General features: G+C 53.0%; 1 protein-coding gene and 1 pseudogene across 5 annotated transcripts in view; one reads left to right on the top strand and one right to left on the bottom strand.

Moving 5' to 3' along the window:
• Nucleotides 1-18,777, top strand: part of POU2F1 (POU class 2 homeobox 1) — a 107,472-nt gene extending 88,695 nt beyond the window's left edge. For 4 of the 5 annotated variants that reach the window (XM_039881540.1, XM_039881542.1, XM_039881541.1 and 1 more), the window contains 6 exons: nt 417-562; nt 1,463-1,642; nt 3,335-3,440; nt 5,116-5,458; nt 6,122-6,210; nt 8,101-18,777. In XM_039881540.1, coding sequence (XP_039737474.1) covers nt 417-562; nt 1,463-1,642; nt 3,335-3,440; nt 5,116-5,458; nt 6,122-6,210; nt 8,101-8,411 — 1,175 coding nt within the window. In that variant the 3' untranslated portion in view covers nt 8,412-18,777. The remainder of the gene's footprint in view (nt 1-416; nt 563-1,462; nt 1,643-3,334; nt 3,441-5,115; nt 5,459-6,121; nt 6,211-8,100) is intronic. The other variant, XM_039881544.1, reaches the window with a different exon arrangement.
• On the bottom strand, nt 1,937-2,054 carry LOC120617786 (uncharacterized; annotated as a pseudogene).
• Nucleotides 18,778-19,082: the final 305 nt, after the last annotated feature.

The raw sequence follows: 19,082 nt of genomic DNA, 5'->3' as shown, positions 1-19,082 counted from the left end.
TTGGAGTGAGAGTGAGTTGCCCTAGATGATTCCAATAAAATGCGAGGTCATTTGCAAAATAAATAATAAGCATGCGATGATTTCCGAGAAGCTTTCTTCGTTTTATCCCTGGAGTTGATAACTAAGCAAACAAAACCAAAACACAGGAACAGAACTCAGAAGGCGTAGAATTCAGTCTAAGGATAGCAGGAGTGAACTTTGCTCTCTCAGAGACAGAAACCGGAGTAACGTGAGAATGTAGTTAACCGCCCGAGACAGACGCCGGTAAGAGCAGCGGAGGCGAGCGGCATTTAGCGCAGCTCATGAGAACTGCTCCGCGCTCGTAGCCAAAAACGCTTTGGTCGCCTTTGTCGCCGTGCTTAGCGCTTGTGTTATGTTCAGCCACTTTGATTTCCGTGTTTTCCTCTTTCTTACAGAGAACCTCTCCTCCGACTCGGGTGTCTCCAGCCCAAGTGCCCTGAATTCTCCAGGGGTGGGGATTGAGGGCTTGAACCGTAGGAGGAAGAAACGCACCAGCATAGAGACCAACATCCGTGTGGCCTTAGAGAAGAGTTTCTTGGAGGTTAGCGAGGTCTTTACTTCTCCTGGGGTCGAGGTTAGGTGCTGTCAGCCTCGGGCCTCGGGGGTGCTTAGAAAAATGTGGTGGGGGAAATGAACGAGAGTGCCTTAAGGCTTCAGGGGAGGCCAGGCTCACGCCCGTGTCACTCCGTGCGACAGGCGGCAGCTGCCATGGGGAATCTCGTAGACAGGGGCAGGGAAATGCGCATGAGCAAAGGCACCGGGGACAAGAGCCGTGAGGTGTGTGGGGCGAACACAGGGTGTGCCGGGCGCCCGGGTTCTAGGGTCCGTGCCCACAATGGTGGCTTGGGCCCCGAACACTAAGGGCCTGGACGTCATTCTGTGGAGTTCAAGGTAATTCACAGGTACTTGACTTTTTTCGTTCGTACCAGAGAATATCACAATCAAAGCTTCCAACAAAATTTTGACCGTAGCTAATTCAGAAAAGGCTCGAGCGTGGTGGAAAGGGCACCGAGTCACGGATCTTCATCGGCTCTTCCACTTCCGAACTGTGCGATTGGTCAGGTCACTAGACTTCTTAAGCCGAAGTCCCTTTATCTGTGACATACCTTCTGCCCTGCCTCACGTGGTCCAAGCGAGGTCACGTGCATGAAGCACTGGGAAACTCTTAAATTCCTACCGATGTAGAAGGTTGTACTGCTTGTTAATTTTTTTCTAGACTAATAACCCTTAAAATGAAAGTAATATCAATATTCAGGAGTGACTTATTCCAGTTATCATGAGTGAATCTCATAAACCTGTCCATTGGTACCAGTTTGCGGAAGTTCCTTCCCAAAGCTGGGCTTCCCTGGCTTCCCGCTCCCCGTTTGCCTGTGTATAGAATGAGACGGTGATGCCAGCAGTTCAAAAGATTATTCCAAAGGTGATGTTTTTCCCCCTTCAGAATCAAAAGCCTACCTCGGAAGAGATCACCATGATTGCTGATCAGCTCAGTATGGAAAAAGAGGTGATTCGGGTTTGGTTTTGTAACCGCCGCCAGAAGGAAAAACGAATCAACCCGCCCAGCAGCGGCGGGACCAGCAGCTCACCTATCAAAGCGATTTTCCCCAGCCCGACCTCACTGGTAAGGCCGATGGACGGGGATGCAAGCTCTAGGGCTAACTTCGACGGTCTTACCAATGACCTATGAAATCAGTTCATTTCATAATCGAATTTATTGTATGTATGTTCATGTTGAATAAGTGTGTGTAAATTTATATTTTAAGTGTTACCAAGGTAATTAAATCTTATGTTGTTAACCCAAGAACTTATCGATCTTTTTTTTTTTTTATTTTTTATTTTTTTTAGGCGAGGCAACCCTTGCTTGACCTCACAGATTCTAAGGACCTTATCAGCTTACCATTCCTTATTTTTTTATTTTTTACACCTACAGTCTTCCTAGGTGGTCTCCCATCCAAGTACTAACCAGGCCCAACCCTGCTTAGCTTCCGAGATCTGACGGGATCGGGCTTGTTCAGGGTGGCGTGGCCGTAGACTAAAGGGAATAATTTAAATTCTTCCCCATTTTATTGCATTTCCATTGTTCTTTTCCCTGGTGTAGTTTGTTAGGTTACTCTGTAACCATGGGAGTAAATTTGCTGCTGATTCTAGGTATCTAGGAGAAATTTTTAGTTGCTTTTTATTCATGTTGGGTCCTAAAGCCCAATTTATTAAAACATACAGTTATGTGACTAAGAGACAGTAAATTCCCAGGTGACTTTTAGCTCTGAACTGTATTGAAATGGTCACCTCAGGTCTCTCCTCTCCAGTATGCGGCCTCTGTCGACAGCCTCGCGTTTGCCTCTCAGTGCTCAGAGACCGAGGGATGTGGGGTGCTGGTGCCGCTCTTTGATCTTTCGGGGGCTGTAGCTGTGACTCCACATCCCCATCCAGGACCCCGAGAGTGGGGCATTGTCAAGTCTGCATTTCTGCTCCTTTCTTGTTAATTTGTTTTTATCGTATTTGAATATCATTCTATACTGGGAGGCTTTTCACACTAAAGTCGGGGATGAGAGCGTGGGCTGGGGTAAGCGGAGGCCGTGGCTGCTCGTCGATGGGCTCCGTCGCAAAGTTCACGAGGCAGTGGTTGAGAAGAGCTGCTTGTTGGGCCACCTTTGTGTCTGGAGGGGATCGTTCTGCGTTTCGGATTCGTACAAGGAAGAAGACAGAATTTCTGACAGAGCTAGAAATATTTTGTTATTTCAAAGAGAAACTCCCTTTTTTAAAAATTTGTTTCACACTCTTTCTGTGATATCATTTCACTGTAAACAAAAACATGACACTTGCCCCCCACATACGGAGTCGAAAATAACACGTTTTACAAGAAGCTGAGGTTTGCGGATTCTATTGCATTAGGGCTCTTGTTTAGATGGAGTCGACCATTACTACGATATTCTTACTGACTTAGAGTACGTCTGACTGAATGTTGGTGACGCTCAGGGATTTTTAAATTAATTTCTTTCTAAAACCTGGGCAAAGCCATGTGTCATGTTAATGAAAAAAAAAAATCATCTGTTAGTGAAAAAACATCTGCGGATAGCAGCAGCCTTTCAGCATATGCTAAATTCTTAATTTTAAAATCCAGGATCCAAAAGTAATTATAAAATCTTTTCCTCTTGGGCCCTTTTGTTTTATTCCGGTTTTTTTTATTCTATTATATTTAAATGTTATTCTAGAACTTAACATTTCTATAGGCAAAATAAGTCTACAGTATGGAATTAAATTTTTAAGTTTTGATTTTTAGATGCTTTTGCATGTTTTCGTTTCTGACCTCTAGGTGGCAACCACGCCAAGCCTTGTGACGAGCAGTGCGGCCACAACCCTCACCGTCAACCCAGTCCTCCCCCTGACCAGCGCTGCGGTCACTAACCTCTCAGTCACAGGTGAGCGGCAGCTGGGCCGTGCAGCCGTTGGGCGCGTGCTAGGCCCTCGGCGGTTTCCGTGAGGATCTGCCACTGCGTTGGGAATTAAAGCTCTAGAGGTGTTGCTCTTTTTAAGTTGCATGTGAAAACCTGAACTCCAGAAACATCAGGCATAATTTTGTCAGAAATAATACTTTCACGTAAAACTTTTTTTGTTGTTGTTCTTTCTCACTTTACTCTATTTTCTCCATTACTCCCAGTTTTATCTTTCAAAAACACCAACCTTTTTTCAAGTAACTCCTCTTCTTAAAAAATTTCCTTGGAAAGCCCCAGCTTTTGGCATTCAGGAAAGCATCAGAATTCACCTTTGATTCATAGACGGTTATTTCTGATCCAGACGTCGTCTTCCGCTGGTCTCTCTCCTTCGCGTCCTCCCCTCGGCCGCCCCCCAGCCGCAGACGGTGGCCAGTCCAGCCTGCGTGCCTCTCTGATGGCGGTGGAGCTACTCCCACCAAGACTCCCCTTCCTCTTAGAAACACTCTTTAGCTTCCCAGGAGGCTGTTCGTGTCCACCTGCCTGCGTTATAAATGATCGTGTTTTACGCTGTCTTTTCCAGTAGACTGTCCATTCCTCAGAACATCTGGCTGTTCTTTTTGAAGTGTCCGTGCCTAGCTTAGTGCCTGACAAACTCACTGTAAAATGAGTGGATAAATTTTTTCCCCGTGCCCTTTAAATGACAGATTTCCCAGACACACTTCAGAGAGCATCGCCATCACTGCTTTAGTGACACGTAGTGCGTAAGGCATTCCGAAATCATTCACCGGGTCGACCGTGTGCTAATAAATCACTGGATGGATTTGTGATATTTCACAGTCAAGTCTGAATTCAGCCTAGAGGTGGGGAATTTGGGTTTCTGCGTTCATGTTTGACTTCGTAACACCTCTTTGGCTCTGTGACCTAAACCATGATGCAAAAAGTGAATAAATAGTTTTCTTTTTCCTATTTATCTGTACCAGATGGACTCAGATATTCTTTTATATTCATCAGGTTAGACTCCTGTCACATTTTATTTTAATGTTCGCGTTGTCCCAGATTTGGCCAGTGGGGGTCCCTTCAGCTGGCGCCTGTGCCCCTGACTTGGGCCTGTCATTCTTTGAGTGGCCCCTTACTTTTTGGCACAAGATGTTCAGGCTCCTCTCACTGTCTCTCCGAGGACCGTTCCTTCAGGCGAGGAAAGGGGCTTCGAAACCCGTGTCTGGGCGCTAGCTGCACTTCTTGACACTGTCATGGGTTCAGAGCATCTGAACGGCCGTGGATGTACATACACATACACATCCGTGGGTATGTGTGGAAGATACACGTGTGTACATATGTTCACATACGTACGTGATGCACGTCTGTGTGCATTTGTCTTTACCTAGCCATCTACGTTTATTAAAATCCACGGGTTCTTACGGATAGCTCCAGTTCCAACCCAGGACCCTCTGGGTCATTCTTTCCTAAGCCTTAGTTCTAAAACGTTTGTTTTTTGTGGTTCATTTCCATACAAACATTAAACTGGGTTAATTAGAAAAAGAGCCGCTGAGAGGTTCCCGGGTGGCAGCCTCGTCGTCAGCTGATTCTAGCGTGTGGCTGAAAAGCCCGCTGCTCCCGACCCGTTTGCGGGAGCGCCCCGCTAACCCCGCCCTCCTTCCAGGCACTACAGACACCGCCTCCAACAACACCGCGGCCGTGATTTCCACCGCGCCTCCGGCTTCCTCGGCGGTCACCTCCCCCTCTCTGAGCCCCTCCCCGTCCGCGTCGGCCCCCACCTCCGAGGCGTCCAGTGCCAGTGAGACCAGCACGACGCAGACCACCTCCTCCCTGCCCTCTCCTCTCGGGACCAGCCAGGTGATGGTGACGGCGTCAGGGTTGCAAACAGCAGCAGCTGCCGCCCTCCAGGGAGCTGCCCAGTTGCCAGCAAACGCCAGCCTCGCTGCCATGGCCGCCGCTGCAGGACTGAACCCGGGCCTCATGGCACCCTCACAGTTTGCCGCTGGGTAAGGGGCCTTCTCATCCCGCTCACCTCAGAGACCCCTGGCAGGTCATCCCTGCAGTTCGTGTGGGGAGGCTTTCCATCACTATCTTAAGTGCAAAAAACAAAGCAAAACTCCTGACAGCCTTAATCTTTTTCAAACGAGTCCCTGTGTAGTAGCTCAAGGCGCTAGATTATAGTGGACGTAAGTGTCCAGCACCTGGAGGGCAGCATCAGGTCGTTACTCCAGGTGGAGACACCGGCACCGGGTGTACCTGAGCACCGGGGAGAAAGCCTCTCATGGCGTCCCCGGTAAACCCTGTCGGCCGGCGGCTTTCTCATTCTCAAACAGAGATGAGAGCTGCAGTGATGAGATGCCCGAGTTTATCTCAGCAAATGTGTGAGAACTACTTCGTAAGTAGATTCTTTTCTCTGGCGTTCTTCTTCGTTAAAGTGAATGAAAATTCAGAGGAGAGTCAGGGCGACTGCGGGTCAGACGTCCTGTGCGGGCCCCAGTCTCGTCTGCTCCGCAGGCACGCAGGCACTGCTCACCCAGACGAGGGGTCGGGGACAGTGGCAGACAGCCCCAGGCTCCCCCCGTGTCGTTCTCCTCCTTACCCCTCCGGGTGTTGTCAGGCCGGCCGACGTGTCTGCGTGGTAATAAGGTGACGCTCTTTTGGACTTGCAGAGGTGCCTTACTCAGCCTCAGCCCAGGGGCCCTGGGCGGCGCGCTCAGCCCCGCGCTCATGAGCAGCAGCACGCTGGCGACCATCCAAGGTCAGTGGAGCCATTTTCCTTACTGTCTCTCTCTGCTCATGGCGGAAGTCTGCTTTGCCAGACGTGAGGGTGGGGAGGGGTTGGCGACCATCAGCTGACAGTGCTGCCTGACTTGTGGGCCAACCAAATGTCCTGGCCAGAGAGCTTTGCGGAGAAGCACGGTGTGAGCTGTGAGCTGGACTGGAACTGCGCTCGGCGGGTGTGTTGTAGGAGCCAGGACTCTGAGCGGGTGCTCGTGTTCTTATGCGCATCGACCTGGGGCCAGGGTCCCCTCCACACGGTTATCCACGCAGACTCGCCGTGTGGAAGCCCCCAGGCTCCGCCTCCACCCCGAGGGAGCCCCCTGTGGGCGCGCGGGGATGGCTAGCGTGAGAGTGGCCTCCAGACTCAGGAGTGCTCCTCACTCCGGTCAGGTCTGCCCTGGTGTCCGCCCCCGTCCCCGACCACATGGCCTTTTGCAAGCCCAGGTGGGTCCCTTTTGGTCTTAGCGTGCTACCCAGTCTCCAGTGAGTCCAAGTCCACTCATTTCCTGTACTACAGGGCGTGCTGTGCAGCCTCTGGGCTTCGTGTCTGAGGATGCTCACAGGGAAGCCATGTGAGACAGAACCCTATGTTAATCAGAAAATGTTTTTTCTTAGAATAGTCCATTCTTACGTGAGAGTTCTTGGGGCCAAAAATAAGTCGTTAGTCAGCCCCAGCTAGGATCGATGTTTCGGGGTGGCGCGTCCAGCACGTCTGTTGCAGACACAGCCAGGGCAGGCCCGGACCCCTGCATTGGCTTTCACATGGACCGAATCTCATGTGAAGCTGATGGCTAGATCGTTCCAGGTTTCATTATCGGGGATTTCTCCTGGAGGAGGATTGGTGGTAAATCACTTTTCTCTTGCAGCGAGTGTGTGTCTTGGCCGTGGGAACGCGGAGGCACAGTGCTTCCGCAGGGCAGCGCCAGGCGTAGAGCGGGCTGTGCCCAGTCCTGGCGCCCCGGAACACGCCAGGCGCACGTCCTCCCGCGCCTCTCGCTTTCTTTGTACGTTATGTAGAGATCGAGCAGCCTTCTAAAGCCATTAGAGAAACCCTCAAATCTCCATGTGGGGACGGGGGTAGTTATATGGGTGCGGAGTTGCTGGGGTTGTCAGACAACAGGAAAATGTAATAAGTGAGAGTGCCCAGTGATTTTAAAGAAAAGTTGGGCACTCCCTTCAGTGGAGAAGCGACAGGATCATAGAAAAATGCTCACGTGTTCCAGCAAATCCTAACCTGAGGTCACTTCCAGAGAGCCATCCGCATCGCTGCGTCTCTGCTCCCCATCTGCAATAGATGGGTCACTCTCCTTCACACAGGGCATGAGAGCGAATGCCTGGCCTCTGGAAGTGAAAAATTAATCACACCTTATACTTTATTTGGTAACGTAACTTAATTTAGAACTAAAGCCTTTGGAAAGACAGCTTTTCTTCTTGTGTATCATACTAAAAATGCTCACGGTTTTAATAATGTCGGTTGGCTCGATCAAAGCTAACTACATTTTAATGCTTTAATCACTGTAACTAGTTTGTCTTTTGAATGGAGATGGTTTAAAATCAGCAATCTTCATTAAAAACAAAATTATGGGATTTAACAGATACTTCTACGTAAATGCAAAAAGTTGAGAATTCAGGTAGAAATACGACTGACATCTTAGACAGCGCTTCCTTCTCTCCGTCACCTGTCCTGCTCGTGCTCGTTAGGTTTCTCAGCCCCCTTCAGAGCTGTGAGTGAGTCTCCCGTGGTGGCAGGACCACGGGCTGCAGCTCCGTGCCGGTCGCAGGAGACCTCGGCGCGTCAGCTGTGCTCTGGCGTCTCGAGATGACACATTAACGCTGCCCTTCCTGCCTGTTTGGGGTCTGTCTGTAGCTCTGGCTTCTGGTGGCTCTCTTCCAATAACGTCACTGGATGCAACTGGGAACCTGGTGTTCGCCAATGCGGGAGGAGCCCCCAACATCGTGACTGCCCCTCTGTTCCTGAACCCTCAGAACCTCTCTCTGCTCACCAGCAACCCGGTCAGCTTGGTCTCCGCCGCCGCCGCCTCCGCGGGGAACTCCGGGCCCGTGGCCAGCCTCCACGTCACCTCCGCCTCCACCGAGTCCATCCAGAGCTCCCTGTTCACGGTGGCCTCTGCCAGCGGGGCCGCGTCCACCACCACCACCGCCTCCAAGGCCCAGTGAGAGGGGCCGCCCGGCCTCCTCCCCGCGCGGCGCGCCCTGGCCGCCCAGCCCGGAGACGTGACGCGGCCCTCGCCGTGCCGGGCCGAGGCCAAGAGGAGGACCGCGCCGCGCAGAAGGCTGGAGACGGACGACGTTCGCCTAATTTTGTAATAAAACACTGTCTTTTCAGGATCGCTTCATGGACTGGAGAACTTTCTAACCAAAAATTTAAAAAAAAAAAAAGCAGAAACAAAATCAAAAACAAAAAAATGAGTGAAAGGACTACTTATCATTTCCAGCAGTCATGGCGACGAGCTAAGGTGGGTTACAAGTCCGATATAGGAAGAGGATTTCCTGTTTGTCTAAATTCCTTTTTTTTCTTAAAAAAAAAAATCATTTTTATGGGTCTGTCGTGCAGGCCGTTACGTCGTAACAAGGTGTTTATAATCGTATCAATTGTGTTGGGGGTTCCTTTCTTAACTGGTACAATTTAGGCAGGCCCGTGTTACTGTATCTCTGTTGTTGTCGTTATTGTTTTTATAGAGAGAGAGTTCGGACGTGTCTATCTCTTGCTCCTGGATCCTACTTCAGTGAGCTCCCACGCTGTGGGGAGGGGGGCTTGGGGCCCGGGGGGACCCATGTCCTTCATGGGGATGTTCTTGCTGGTTTCCTCATCCTCGATGACTCTTACAGAGGTGCTAGAAAATTATTTTCTTTTGCCACTTATGCAAGAGGCTCGGCGCAGAAGCTGAAGGCCGTGTGTGCAGCGGCCCAGGCCGCACACGCCCCTCCCCGGCAGCGGTGCCTGTGGAGCACTTTGTGTAGGAAGGGATTCCTGCTGAACGTGGCTCTCCCTCCCCAGCCACTGAGCGGCCCCTCAGTGCGGGGCGGGCGGTTCCGAAGAGCAAAGACTACTGCGGACACCTGCCTGGGTGGTTCTCCTGGTCCCCTGTCTCCTGAGAAACGCTCCTGCTGTCGGTGTGTTTGTTGTGTGTTCCGTTTTCTGGAAGTTGTTCATCCGAACTTCCTTTGACTCACTTGGCAAAGAACAAACTGGCTGAAATCGGGAGTCGTGTCCCTTCTGCTTTCCAGGGACGGTCGGTCGGCCATCGGAGGCTGTGACGAGGGGTCTGAGGTCCTGCCTTTTCCTCTCGCCACAGACTTCCTTTTCTCCAGCCGGCTCACTAGCCCCTCCCCCTGAGACCCCCGGCCGGGGCCCGCAGGGCCTCGAAGCCCCCGCAGCAGGGCCCTCGCCCACCCCGCAGCGTCTCCTCGGCTGTGGTGACGGTCCTGCTCGGGCGGTGCAGGTGGCGGCGGCGTCTCTGCTGGCTTCGGGAACAGCTTCCGGGGGCTTCCTGGACTGTGTAGACGAGCCCGCGAAAAAGGAGGGTGCGTGAGAGCGGGCGAAGGGGAAGGGAGGGCATCGTGGCAGGTAGACCCCCTGTCGGCCAAAGCACCGTCGCCAGTGTCTGTGCCCACGCGCTCCCTCCCGTGGGAGCCAAAGGCTCCTGCCGGGCGTGTGGGCGCTGGCTCCCGGCCCTGCTGGTCCCCAGGCCGCACTGTGGCCCTTTGAGCCGGGACTGCGGGAGTGCCCACGCGTTGTTCTCTCCGCTGTCCCCGTCTCCCCAGGGAGCCTAGTCCTGTGCGTGCGTGTCCTCACCGTGGTGGGGACACGGTGTGCATTTTTGTTCGCGAGCGTCCCCGTGGGAGACAGGGACACTCACGTTGGAAGACTAGAGACACGTTAGTCCCCTCGGTTTTTCTTCTCCTTCCGTCTTCCCATTTTACTTCACAGAGTATTTAATTATCACCCTGAATGTCCTCTTCTCCCTCCCCCTTCCCTAAAATCCCTCCGAAATCAGTGAACTGCAAGCAGGGAAGCTAACAAATGTCCATCCACCTTTTTTATGTGTGGTGTGTTTTTTTATTTTATTTTTTTTAACTAAGCTTGAACCAAAGTCAATTTTTAGCAAGCTGCTGTACTAATGGACTAGTTTGTAGCGTGTGGTTCAGACACATTGAGGATTTAGATGCTACTGACAATTTCTTTTTTCATTGTCTTTATTAATTTTATATAAAAGTTGCTGCTTGTTTTAATCTTTTATGTTGGTGAGTTGTGCTGTCCTCCGGGCAGACGTTAACTTGATCTTTAACTAGGTTATTTCGTTCGCTGTGTAAATAGAACGGCGGTGTCAGTTCCTAACTTCTCTCCTCTCCGTCTCGCTGTTTCTCTGGCGAAAGCTTCACCTTTTGTCTTGACCTGACATCTCTCCCTTTGCCATCAGTCACACTGCAGCTGCGGGTGGCGGGTGGCGGTGAGTCCCTCCCTTGGGAGTGGCAGGTTTGGAGGCAGGATTCAGGGAGGGAAATGCCGAGACCGGCAGGCCTGGATTAGGGGGTGGAGCACTCATTTCCCAAAACTGCTACCAAAGCAAGCGGAGTCCCAAGGGGCCTGTGGCCAGCGGGCGAGAGGATGGGGACGGGGACGGGGACGGGAAGGGGGCGTGCGCGTGCGGGTTTGGCCTCCTGTGTGCTTCAGAAGCTGCTCCCTCTCCCAAACAAGATTTACCAGCAGACTTCAATATTTACCCGACGCCGAGCTTTAAGTGCCACGAGGTCTTCTGTTCCTGGCCCCGTCCGTGTTCTCTCGTCAAAATAGGATGCGGGGGGTTCCGCCTGGGGAGTCACTTCATGAGGATAAACCTTAAACCAGCATAAAACTCTGTGTTTGAAAGAAATCAATCCTTAGACAAAGGTAACTTAAAAGAATTTTTTTCTCTTATGTAGAAACAAGCTGTGAAATGAAAGGTCCACCTGTAGGTGTCCACGCGAGACACTAGCCCAGCTTGTCGGTGGCGGTCAGCTTAAGGTCATCCCCGGCACCACCCCGGACGTTCTGCTGGTCACACTGCTCCTGGCTCAGCGGCTCAGCCCGCTTTTACTCGATATCATCTTTATCATCTCAAAAATGCTTTTTGAACCAAATGACTCTTCTAAGCTAGAAACTCACACTTGGCTTTTAGACACCAAAAATGGGGGTCTGGGAATTAAGGGGAGGAGGATTTGACCAAAAAGAGGTGTTTGGTCGAGTTTCTGCACTTCTAAGAGGAAGGGCCAGCTAGTTCGTTACAATCCATTGTGGTGGTCTTTTTTTTTCCCCCTTAATGTTTATGCACCCCTGAATTCGGTTAACAGTGAAACCAAAGACTAGTTCTCAATGCATTTATAGTGATGCTGTATCTGCCCACGGCAGTGGGCCCTCCCTGGGGAGTGGTGAATGTGCCTGTTAGTGTCCTGCTTATCAGGCGGTGGGGTTCGGTCCTGAACTTCACTGGTGCCCTGTATATATCTGAAGGACAGAGCAAAAAGATTGAGGACGGGCTTCTCGCAGGAACCCTATCACTGCTCCCAGTCTGAGAAGTGAGTTGAGCCCTGTAGTAGAGTAAATGTCTCTGACGTTACAGGGGCAGCTCTGTGGCATACGTGACTGTTCATCTCCACTGCACACTCCCTTGTATTTCTTTGGTGGGAAAGATCAATACCATCCCTAGGGAAATGGAACCAAAGGGAGCGTGCTGTCACTCCGTGTGGGACTGCTCCCGCTGGTGCCGCACAGGAGTGCGGTTCGTGTCTGACAACATCTTAAAGGGAAAATGAGACCGAGTGAAAGATTTTAGTGAGATTATCTTGCCAGTTCTACAGAATTCATTCATCGTTGGGGGAAAAAAGCACAATTATACCTCTTTTCGTTATGCTATTTTGTCCTATTATCCCTCATTTATTTGGGAAGGTGAGGAAAGCCTTGTCCTTACTATCCAGAAGCACAGATGTTTGCTCGACAGGATACTTACATTCAGCCCAATATTTCACATTGACTTTTCTATTTGAATTGCTGGGAAAGCTGGATACATTTGCAAATGTGGGAAGTCCATGCAGGTTTTGTTTGAGTTATAGATCCTGATTGTAAACATTGCAGTCAGCGTATAACAAACGCGTGGCTTGCAGAAGCAACTCTGTAGTTCGTAGTCCGAAGTTGTCCCCAGGCCATGTCACCCTCACCAACTTTACCAGGAAAAGAGTAAAACTGGAGCTAGGAAGGAGGGAGGAGCGTGGACGGGGGGAGTCGGCGGGCCGCAGCGTCCCGTGGGGGATGAGAGATGAGCGGCGTGTGGCACCTGGGTGGCCCGCCCTCTGGCAGGCTGCTCCTGGCCCCTGAGAGCCCCCCAGAGGTCAGAGTGCAGCTTTCGAGAGCCCCCCCGCCACAGCAGAGCCTCAGCAACTGACTGTGAGAGTTCGGTCAAACGCTCATTAAATCAGCATCTAAGATCGACGAATTTAAAGTTGTAGTCTTCAAACCATGTTTATTAGAGCTGAAAATTTTAAAAGACCAAAGACCTGAAATTTAAAATTATTTGCATGGGAAAGAATGGGTGGATTCATTTGGTCCTAACCATTGCGCGTTCATTTCTGTGTGTGTGTGAAGCATTCCGCGTGTGGCTCTGTTCCTGTGACGTGAGCCCCGGCCACGGTGAGGTCATTTTCAGTCTTAGAACATTTTGAAGACGACCCTTCATAAAGCGGCAAACCTTTCTTAGCACTTATCTTTGCTTTCGAGGAGGAAAACTGTCCTTTGCCATCTCTTGAAGGAGCGTCACTGCGGTCAGCCAGGCACAGGTCGCCGTGGGCGGCACAGGCGCGGTCAGGGCTGGGGTGGGACGAGTCGGTCGCCTCGTCAGGAAAGGCGGGTCCGAACCCCAGGCGGCCTCGCTCTTAATCCAGGGGAGGAAGAGGGGCACCCCGAGACGCCCAGCGAGCAGTGCGCGGAGTCCGTCGGGAGGGCGGGAACGGCGTCGCAGGGGCCCGGTCACACCAGGTGTCCGTGTGGTCCGCGGGTTCTTGCTTCCTTCTCGCCGTCCTCTGTCCTGGCGCTGCCGCTCCTGGCCTCCGCTAACGGCAGTGAACTTGAGCGGCTCTGACGTCGCGTCTGTAACCTGGTTGGCCTTTCCTCTCTTTCTCGTCTCTGAACGGTGATACCTTCATCCGTGAGGACCGTGCTGGTGGGTAACAGCTAGCTTCTGGCCCCTTCATAAAATACCTCAGCATAGCTTAGCATTGTTGCAGAACTGGTTGTGATCTAAAAACCAAATAAAGAAAAAACTTTATAAATAGTGGAAATAATTCTAGCTGTAGCATTTAGTTGAACTGATGTTTATTATGACTGATAAACATGATTGATGCTGTACGTATTTGGGATCCTGCTTCTAGGTCACAGTTGATGGGGTTAGGGAGGGCTGGGGTGGGGGAGAGGAGAAGGTGGTTATGTTAGAAGGAAGTCCTTGCTCGTGGATGTTTGTCTTTCCTTATCTCTGTCTTGCCAAAGGAAACTCGGTTATCCCTGTGATTGGGTTTGGGGTTTGTCGGCCTCTCTGTGGTCTGACCTGCAGTGCCGCGTGTGATAGCATGTGGGTGACACATGGGTTGTCCAGTAGGTTCAGGGTCCCCTGTGGCAGTCACGTCCCCTGCCGCGGCTGCCTGTGTCCCCAGACCCTGCCAGCCTCTCCTCACGCTTCTCACGTCCGTCTGCAGCAAGAGCTTAGGCGAAGGGTGGGCGTCCGAGTGCCGGGGCGCACGGTTGAGAAGGAGGGGCGGGAACAGACGCGTGCCGTTTAGTCTGGAGAGGGGAGGAGAGAGAGGTGACGGATGCGTCTCCATCTAGGAAAGTTAGACTGTGTCCTCTGTCACGTCGCTGAGTGTTGTGCCGATAGCGTGACTTTTTCAACCTGACTTCCTTTTCTCGTACCAAGGCTAATTCTGTGTAGACCAAAAATGCAAACAGAAGGAAAACCAAACCAAGAAGTCGAAAACCAGCCTGCTTGCCTCACCCCTGTGAGGCCTGACCTCTGGAGGTTGGTTGGTTGGCGACAGAGAGGAGGGAGGGACAGTAGTGAGAAGTGACGCTGGGTCAGAAGGAAGGAAGAGCCCTTCAGCCCACAGCGCGGGCCCTCGGCAGACGGGCTCCGTCCCGCAGAACTTGCGCGGGTTTGGTGCGGACGCCAAAGACGCGGCTCTGTCACTGCTCGTCCTGACGTTTTCCAAACAGGCGGAGGGCAGAGGAGCAAAAAGCTGGATTCTGGAGAAGCTTTACCTTCGTCCCCGTCCTCTGCCTTGTCCCCCCACTTTCCGAAGGCGGTCCTCCTGGTCGCCCCGGCTTCGGAGAGGACGTGCCTGTCGTTCCCCTCCGCCGGCTCTGGGAAGGCGGGTGGAGCTCCTCAGCGCAGCGGTGCAGTTCTCGGGACTGCGGGGAAATTGGGGGGGGGGCCAAAGACGGGGCCGGATTCCTTTCTTCCTTCCCTGCCTGACGCCCATAGATAGAACCCGTACGGCCTGTGCGCGTCCCGACGGCAGTTAGGTGGGCTGTGTCTGTTCTGTCGCTTGTGGAGGAGAAGCATTTTCAAGAGCAGGGATACATGGAAAACCAAGAGACCCTCCTTGCCTCTGCCATGGAGCCGTATCGTTCCAGAATGTTCTTACATCTGGGCTCCAGGGAGCTGAGTAGTTCATTGTACTGTCGATGCAGCACAGGGGGGGAGGGGAGAGAAATACATTGCTCTCTTAATAGGCCATCCAAAAAGGGCCAGGCTGCGGGACGTCACGAAAGCTTTACTGACACCCTTGTTCTGGCAGGACGTGACAGTGGCTTTGGCTTCTCAGAGCGCTAGGCGGGTCTGTAGGCGGGTGATGGGGCGTTGCAGATAGAAGCACTTGAGACAGAAGTCGTGGGAGACAAGGTGCGTGTGAGGGACGGCACTGTGAGCGCGGAAAGGCCACTCCCTGGGCTGGGGACAGAGGGGCCCGCGTGATTCTGTCCCTGAATCTGCCCACCCCACACAGGACTCCGCCGCCCAGGGCCACCTGCCAGTTCAAACCCAGGACACTCACATAGTTCAGAGCCCAAGACTGCCTGCCTGTGAAAAGCGTCGAGGCCAGCCACAGAGTCACGCTCGTCCTCTTTGGTGCTGGCTCATCAGCGTGCTGAGTTGGCCACAGCCCCACAGAGGCCGCCGGAGGCTTTCTGGACTCCTGAGTTCTGACAGCACAGACAGCCCCATGGCACTGATGAAGTGAGACCACCAGATCCTCCTTTACGGTCGGGGGCTCCTTCGGATGAAAAGGACAGAGCCGAGTAGAGGCTCGAGTCTGGGCCACCACCCAGCCCTCAGAGTGTCGCAGGCTCTGCCCCTCCCCAGTCCTCAGTGTCGCAGGCTCTGGCCCCCCTCCCCGCCAGCCCTCAGGGTCGCGGTCTGCACCGCGTGGCGGGGCATGCAGTGCACTTTCAGAAGCTAGGGTGCCAGTTCTGTGAGTTGGGGCGCGTGTTTTGGCAGCGGGGGCGCCATCCTGGGCCCCGCACGGGCCTGCAGAAGGCACTCAGTTCTGCGAGGCAGGGCCGCGGGGCCGGCGCCAGCCAGGTGTGTGAACCCGCAGACGGCTGGGAGAGAGATGGGGCGGGCAGAAACTTCGCGCCCTTGTTGGCGTCTAGACAGAAATGCATGTCCCTGAGGCCAGGCGAAGGGGACAGACAGACAGACTTCCAGCTTCTTACCTCTGCTCAGGTTGGGGCTGCTCGCCGGCCGGGGCAGGGCGGCCCCACGGTCGGGAGACACCCCCACGCTAGCCACAGTTGTGACCCCGGCCTCTGTGCTGGCAGCCAGGAGGCCAGTAGGTGTGTGGCCCTTACACCAGCGGCCAGGGGCTGTCGTATACCTCATTCTCGCTCTGCTGAGTCCCTCGCTCTGACTTCCTCCAAGCCCCCCAGAGTCGCCAAGCCTGCCTCCCCTCCTCAGTCCTGTTGAACTCTGGCCTATAGCACCAGGGGACCTGTAGCCTAGGGCGGGACCTCCTACAGCCTCCGATGTCGCTGCTTGAAAGCTACTGCAAACTGAGGGCAAACTGCAATCTTCTGTTTCTTTTCACGGCAAGAGGTCTTCACAGGCCCGACATGTCCTTCCCCGCCGGCCTTCAGGGGCCGTCCAGCTGTCCCCGCCCCGCCACCCCACCCACGCCCTGACCGCTGGCCGCTGGGTGGGGGCCACCCTTCCCTGCGAGGCCTCCTCCGGGTCCTGTTTCGGGGCCGGGGGGAGGGGACGACACCAAAGAGGCACCTTCACACTGACAGCCCCCCACACACTTCACCTTTTTTCCTTTGGCGTGACCAAAAAAAATCCAAATATTTAAGTTTTTATTATTATTAATGTTATTATTATTTGACAATCTCGTTTCCAGTGGGCTCTCCAGAAGCTGCACCCCCGCCCTTTCACCTTTGAATGTAGCTGCCGACCCTCAGTCCCCTCCAGGGTCCGAGAAGCTCCGCCAGGTCCCCGTGCTGCTGCTATATGCCAGGGCGTGGTTTTTTTGTTTTGTTTTGTTCTGTTTTTTAAATTTCCAGCCAAAACCAAAGATTTCTTAATGATTGTATAAACTCAAAACAAACAAAAAAACCAAAGAAAAGGGAAGTCTTCAGCGTCCATCCAGTCCGTGGCGTCCTCGCGCTGGGAGTGGGGCCACCTGCGGGCTCCGCAGGAGGGGACGCGGCCTGCCCTGCTCCCCGCCCTGGGCGTCGGCTCCTGCCCCGTGCGCAGAACCAGTCGGCATTTCACGTTTTCAGAACCGTAGCAAAACCCCATCACCACGATCCCGCAGCCACAGCCGCCACCACGGTCACCGCAAGGGCTGAGCGCAGGGCGGGGGGCGTGCCGCCGGCCCGGGGTCGCCACGGAGTGGGGAAAGCTGAAGACGGGGGCGCAGGACTGGCCGCTCTGCTGGGCGCTGTGACCTCTGGCGGTGACGCTGAGCGCGCGCCGGGCCCTGCGAGCCTGTCCCTTTCCCCCTTGCCGGAACCGCTCGGCAGCGGCCGTCGCGCTTGTGAGAACGCGCAGAGCGAGGATCAGGCTTTCGTCCCTCGTCCTGTGGTCTGTCCTGTCTGCAGCAGCAACCTGCAACTATGCATTCACAGCCTCTCTGTGCTAGGTAGATGCCTGTGGCTTTTTAACTTGGGGGGTGGGGGGTTGCCAGTGAAGGGACTTTTTTACGTGGATCTTTTTTAATCTCAGTTGATTGGGGGAGGGGGGTATTTGGTTCTAGGGTCATACGAGCTCTATCCCAAAGCAAAACCCAGATGTTAATAATATTAGCCTGACGCAGATACCAAAGATGATTCTTCCCCGCAGAGCCTCGCACCCGCGTGTGAGGCGCGATCGCCCAGCACTTGCGCTAGTCTGACCTCAGCAACTCCAAAGCTTAGATGTATATTTTGGTATTTTTCTGGGATATTGAAAGAAATGTCGTTTAACTTCTCGTTTGTTTCAGTGTAATGCTCTTAAAGTCATAGCATGGAAATAACTGAGCTGTCCTATTCTTCGTAGTTTGAAATAATAGTATTTTTGTATGTTGGGGTGTCTCTCTGTATGTATTAACATAACAGTTTTCACTGCCTAGGCGCTCATGATAAAAAGGAAGCGGAAACGCTCTGTGTGTCCGTGCTGGTCGCTGGCGGACCCCGCAGGTTGGGTCTGCAGTGCTCACTCGCTGGTGACTGTTCCCCGCCGGGATTTTTGTGTTTTCAAGAGACGGCGATCGTGGTTTTTCTAAAGATGTTTTTCTTTTCTGTCTTTAACTATCTTAATTCTCTTACCTTTTTCTTTTCTTTTTTTTAATATTGATTCAGGGGTATTTTTCCACTGTTGTCGCGGGAGGGACACAAGGGGGAACTGGCCCCTTGGCCCCCCCAGAACTTTGTTTTATGTGCTTAACTTTAAAATGTGAGTTTGAGTTCTCTTTTGTGGAAACTTGACATGTGGTGTAAACGATTCTTTCCAAAATCGTCCAGCAGCTTTCATGAGGCAGTGACAGTCCCTCAGTAGTTTGTTGGGGTCCTCGTACATTTCCCCTCGGGTGACTTTGCAATCTGGGTGGCTATTGTGTAGCCTCACTGCCCCGGAGCACCTGGTTAGCCATTTCCCCTCCGGTAGGAATATTTGATAAGAATCAGCTGATACCTTGGAGTGGGGGACCTTGTCATCTGGGCCCCTGGAAAACACAAACAGCTTTGCGTGTGGGGATCAGCTGATGCCCTCTGCGGCCTGAGGAGGTGGGGCGAATATGTGGTGCTGTCCTTTCCAAGTGCCCTTTCTCCGGTCCCCCCTCCCGGGGCTGCCTGCAGGGGCCGTAGGCTTGGGAGAGACTGTGTAGGTGACAGTGAATCAGAACGAAATGGTAGATTTGGTGTAGATGCATTTGTCTGCTGTAATTTTTTATATATATTAAACTTAACTGTAACTGTACAGTTCATTTCTGTTGTAAACATCATTAAACCATTTTCCAAGTGTTTTCACATTGTTGGGGTTTCTGTGAAGGTGTTGTGTTGGCGCCGTGGGTGCTTCACCCGCATCCGTGCAGACTGCTCACGTGAGCCTTCCAAACCGCGTCCAGCCTCGGCAGTCCCCGGGTCACTAAGCGCAAGATTTCCCCCCTCCCCTCCCCCCCATTGTCCCGTGCCCCACGGGACACTGCGGCCACCACGCCTTCCTCACGAGCCCTTGGAGCCAGTCAGCTGTGGACCCCTTCAGACGGGGGGGCCCTCGATGGATCCAGCGAGAGGACACGTCCCTCCCACCTCGCCGTGAGCTCGGCTGTGGG

This window comes from Pteropus medius, unplaced genomic scaffold (genome assembly GCF_902729225.1).
Source record: "Pteropus medius unplaced genomic scaffold, Ma_sr-lr_union100, whole genome shotgun sequence".
NCBI lineage: Eukaryota > Metazoa > Chordata > Mammalia > Chiroptera > Pteropodidae > Pteropus > Pteropus medius.
This window is presented reverse-complemented; position numbering and strand designations above follow the sequence as displayed.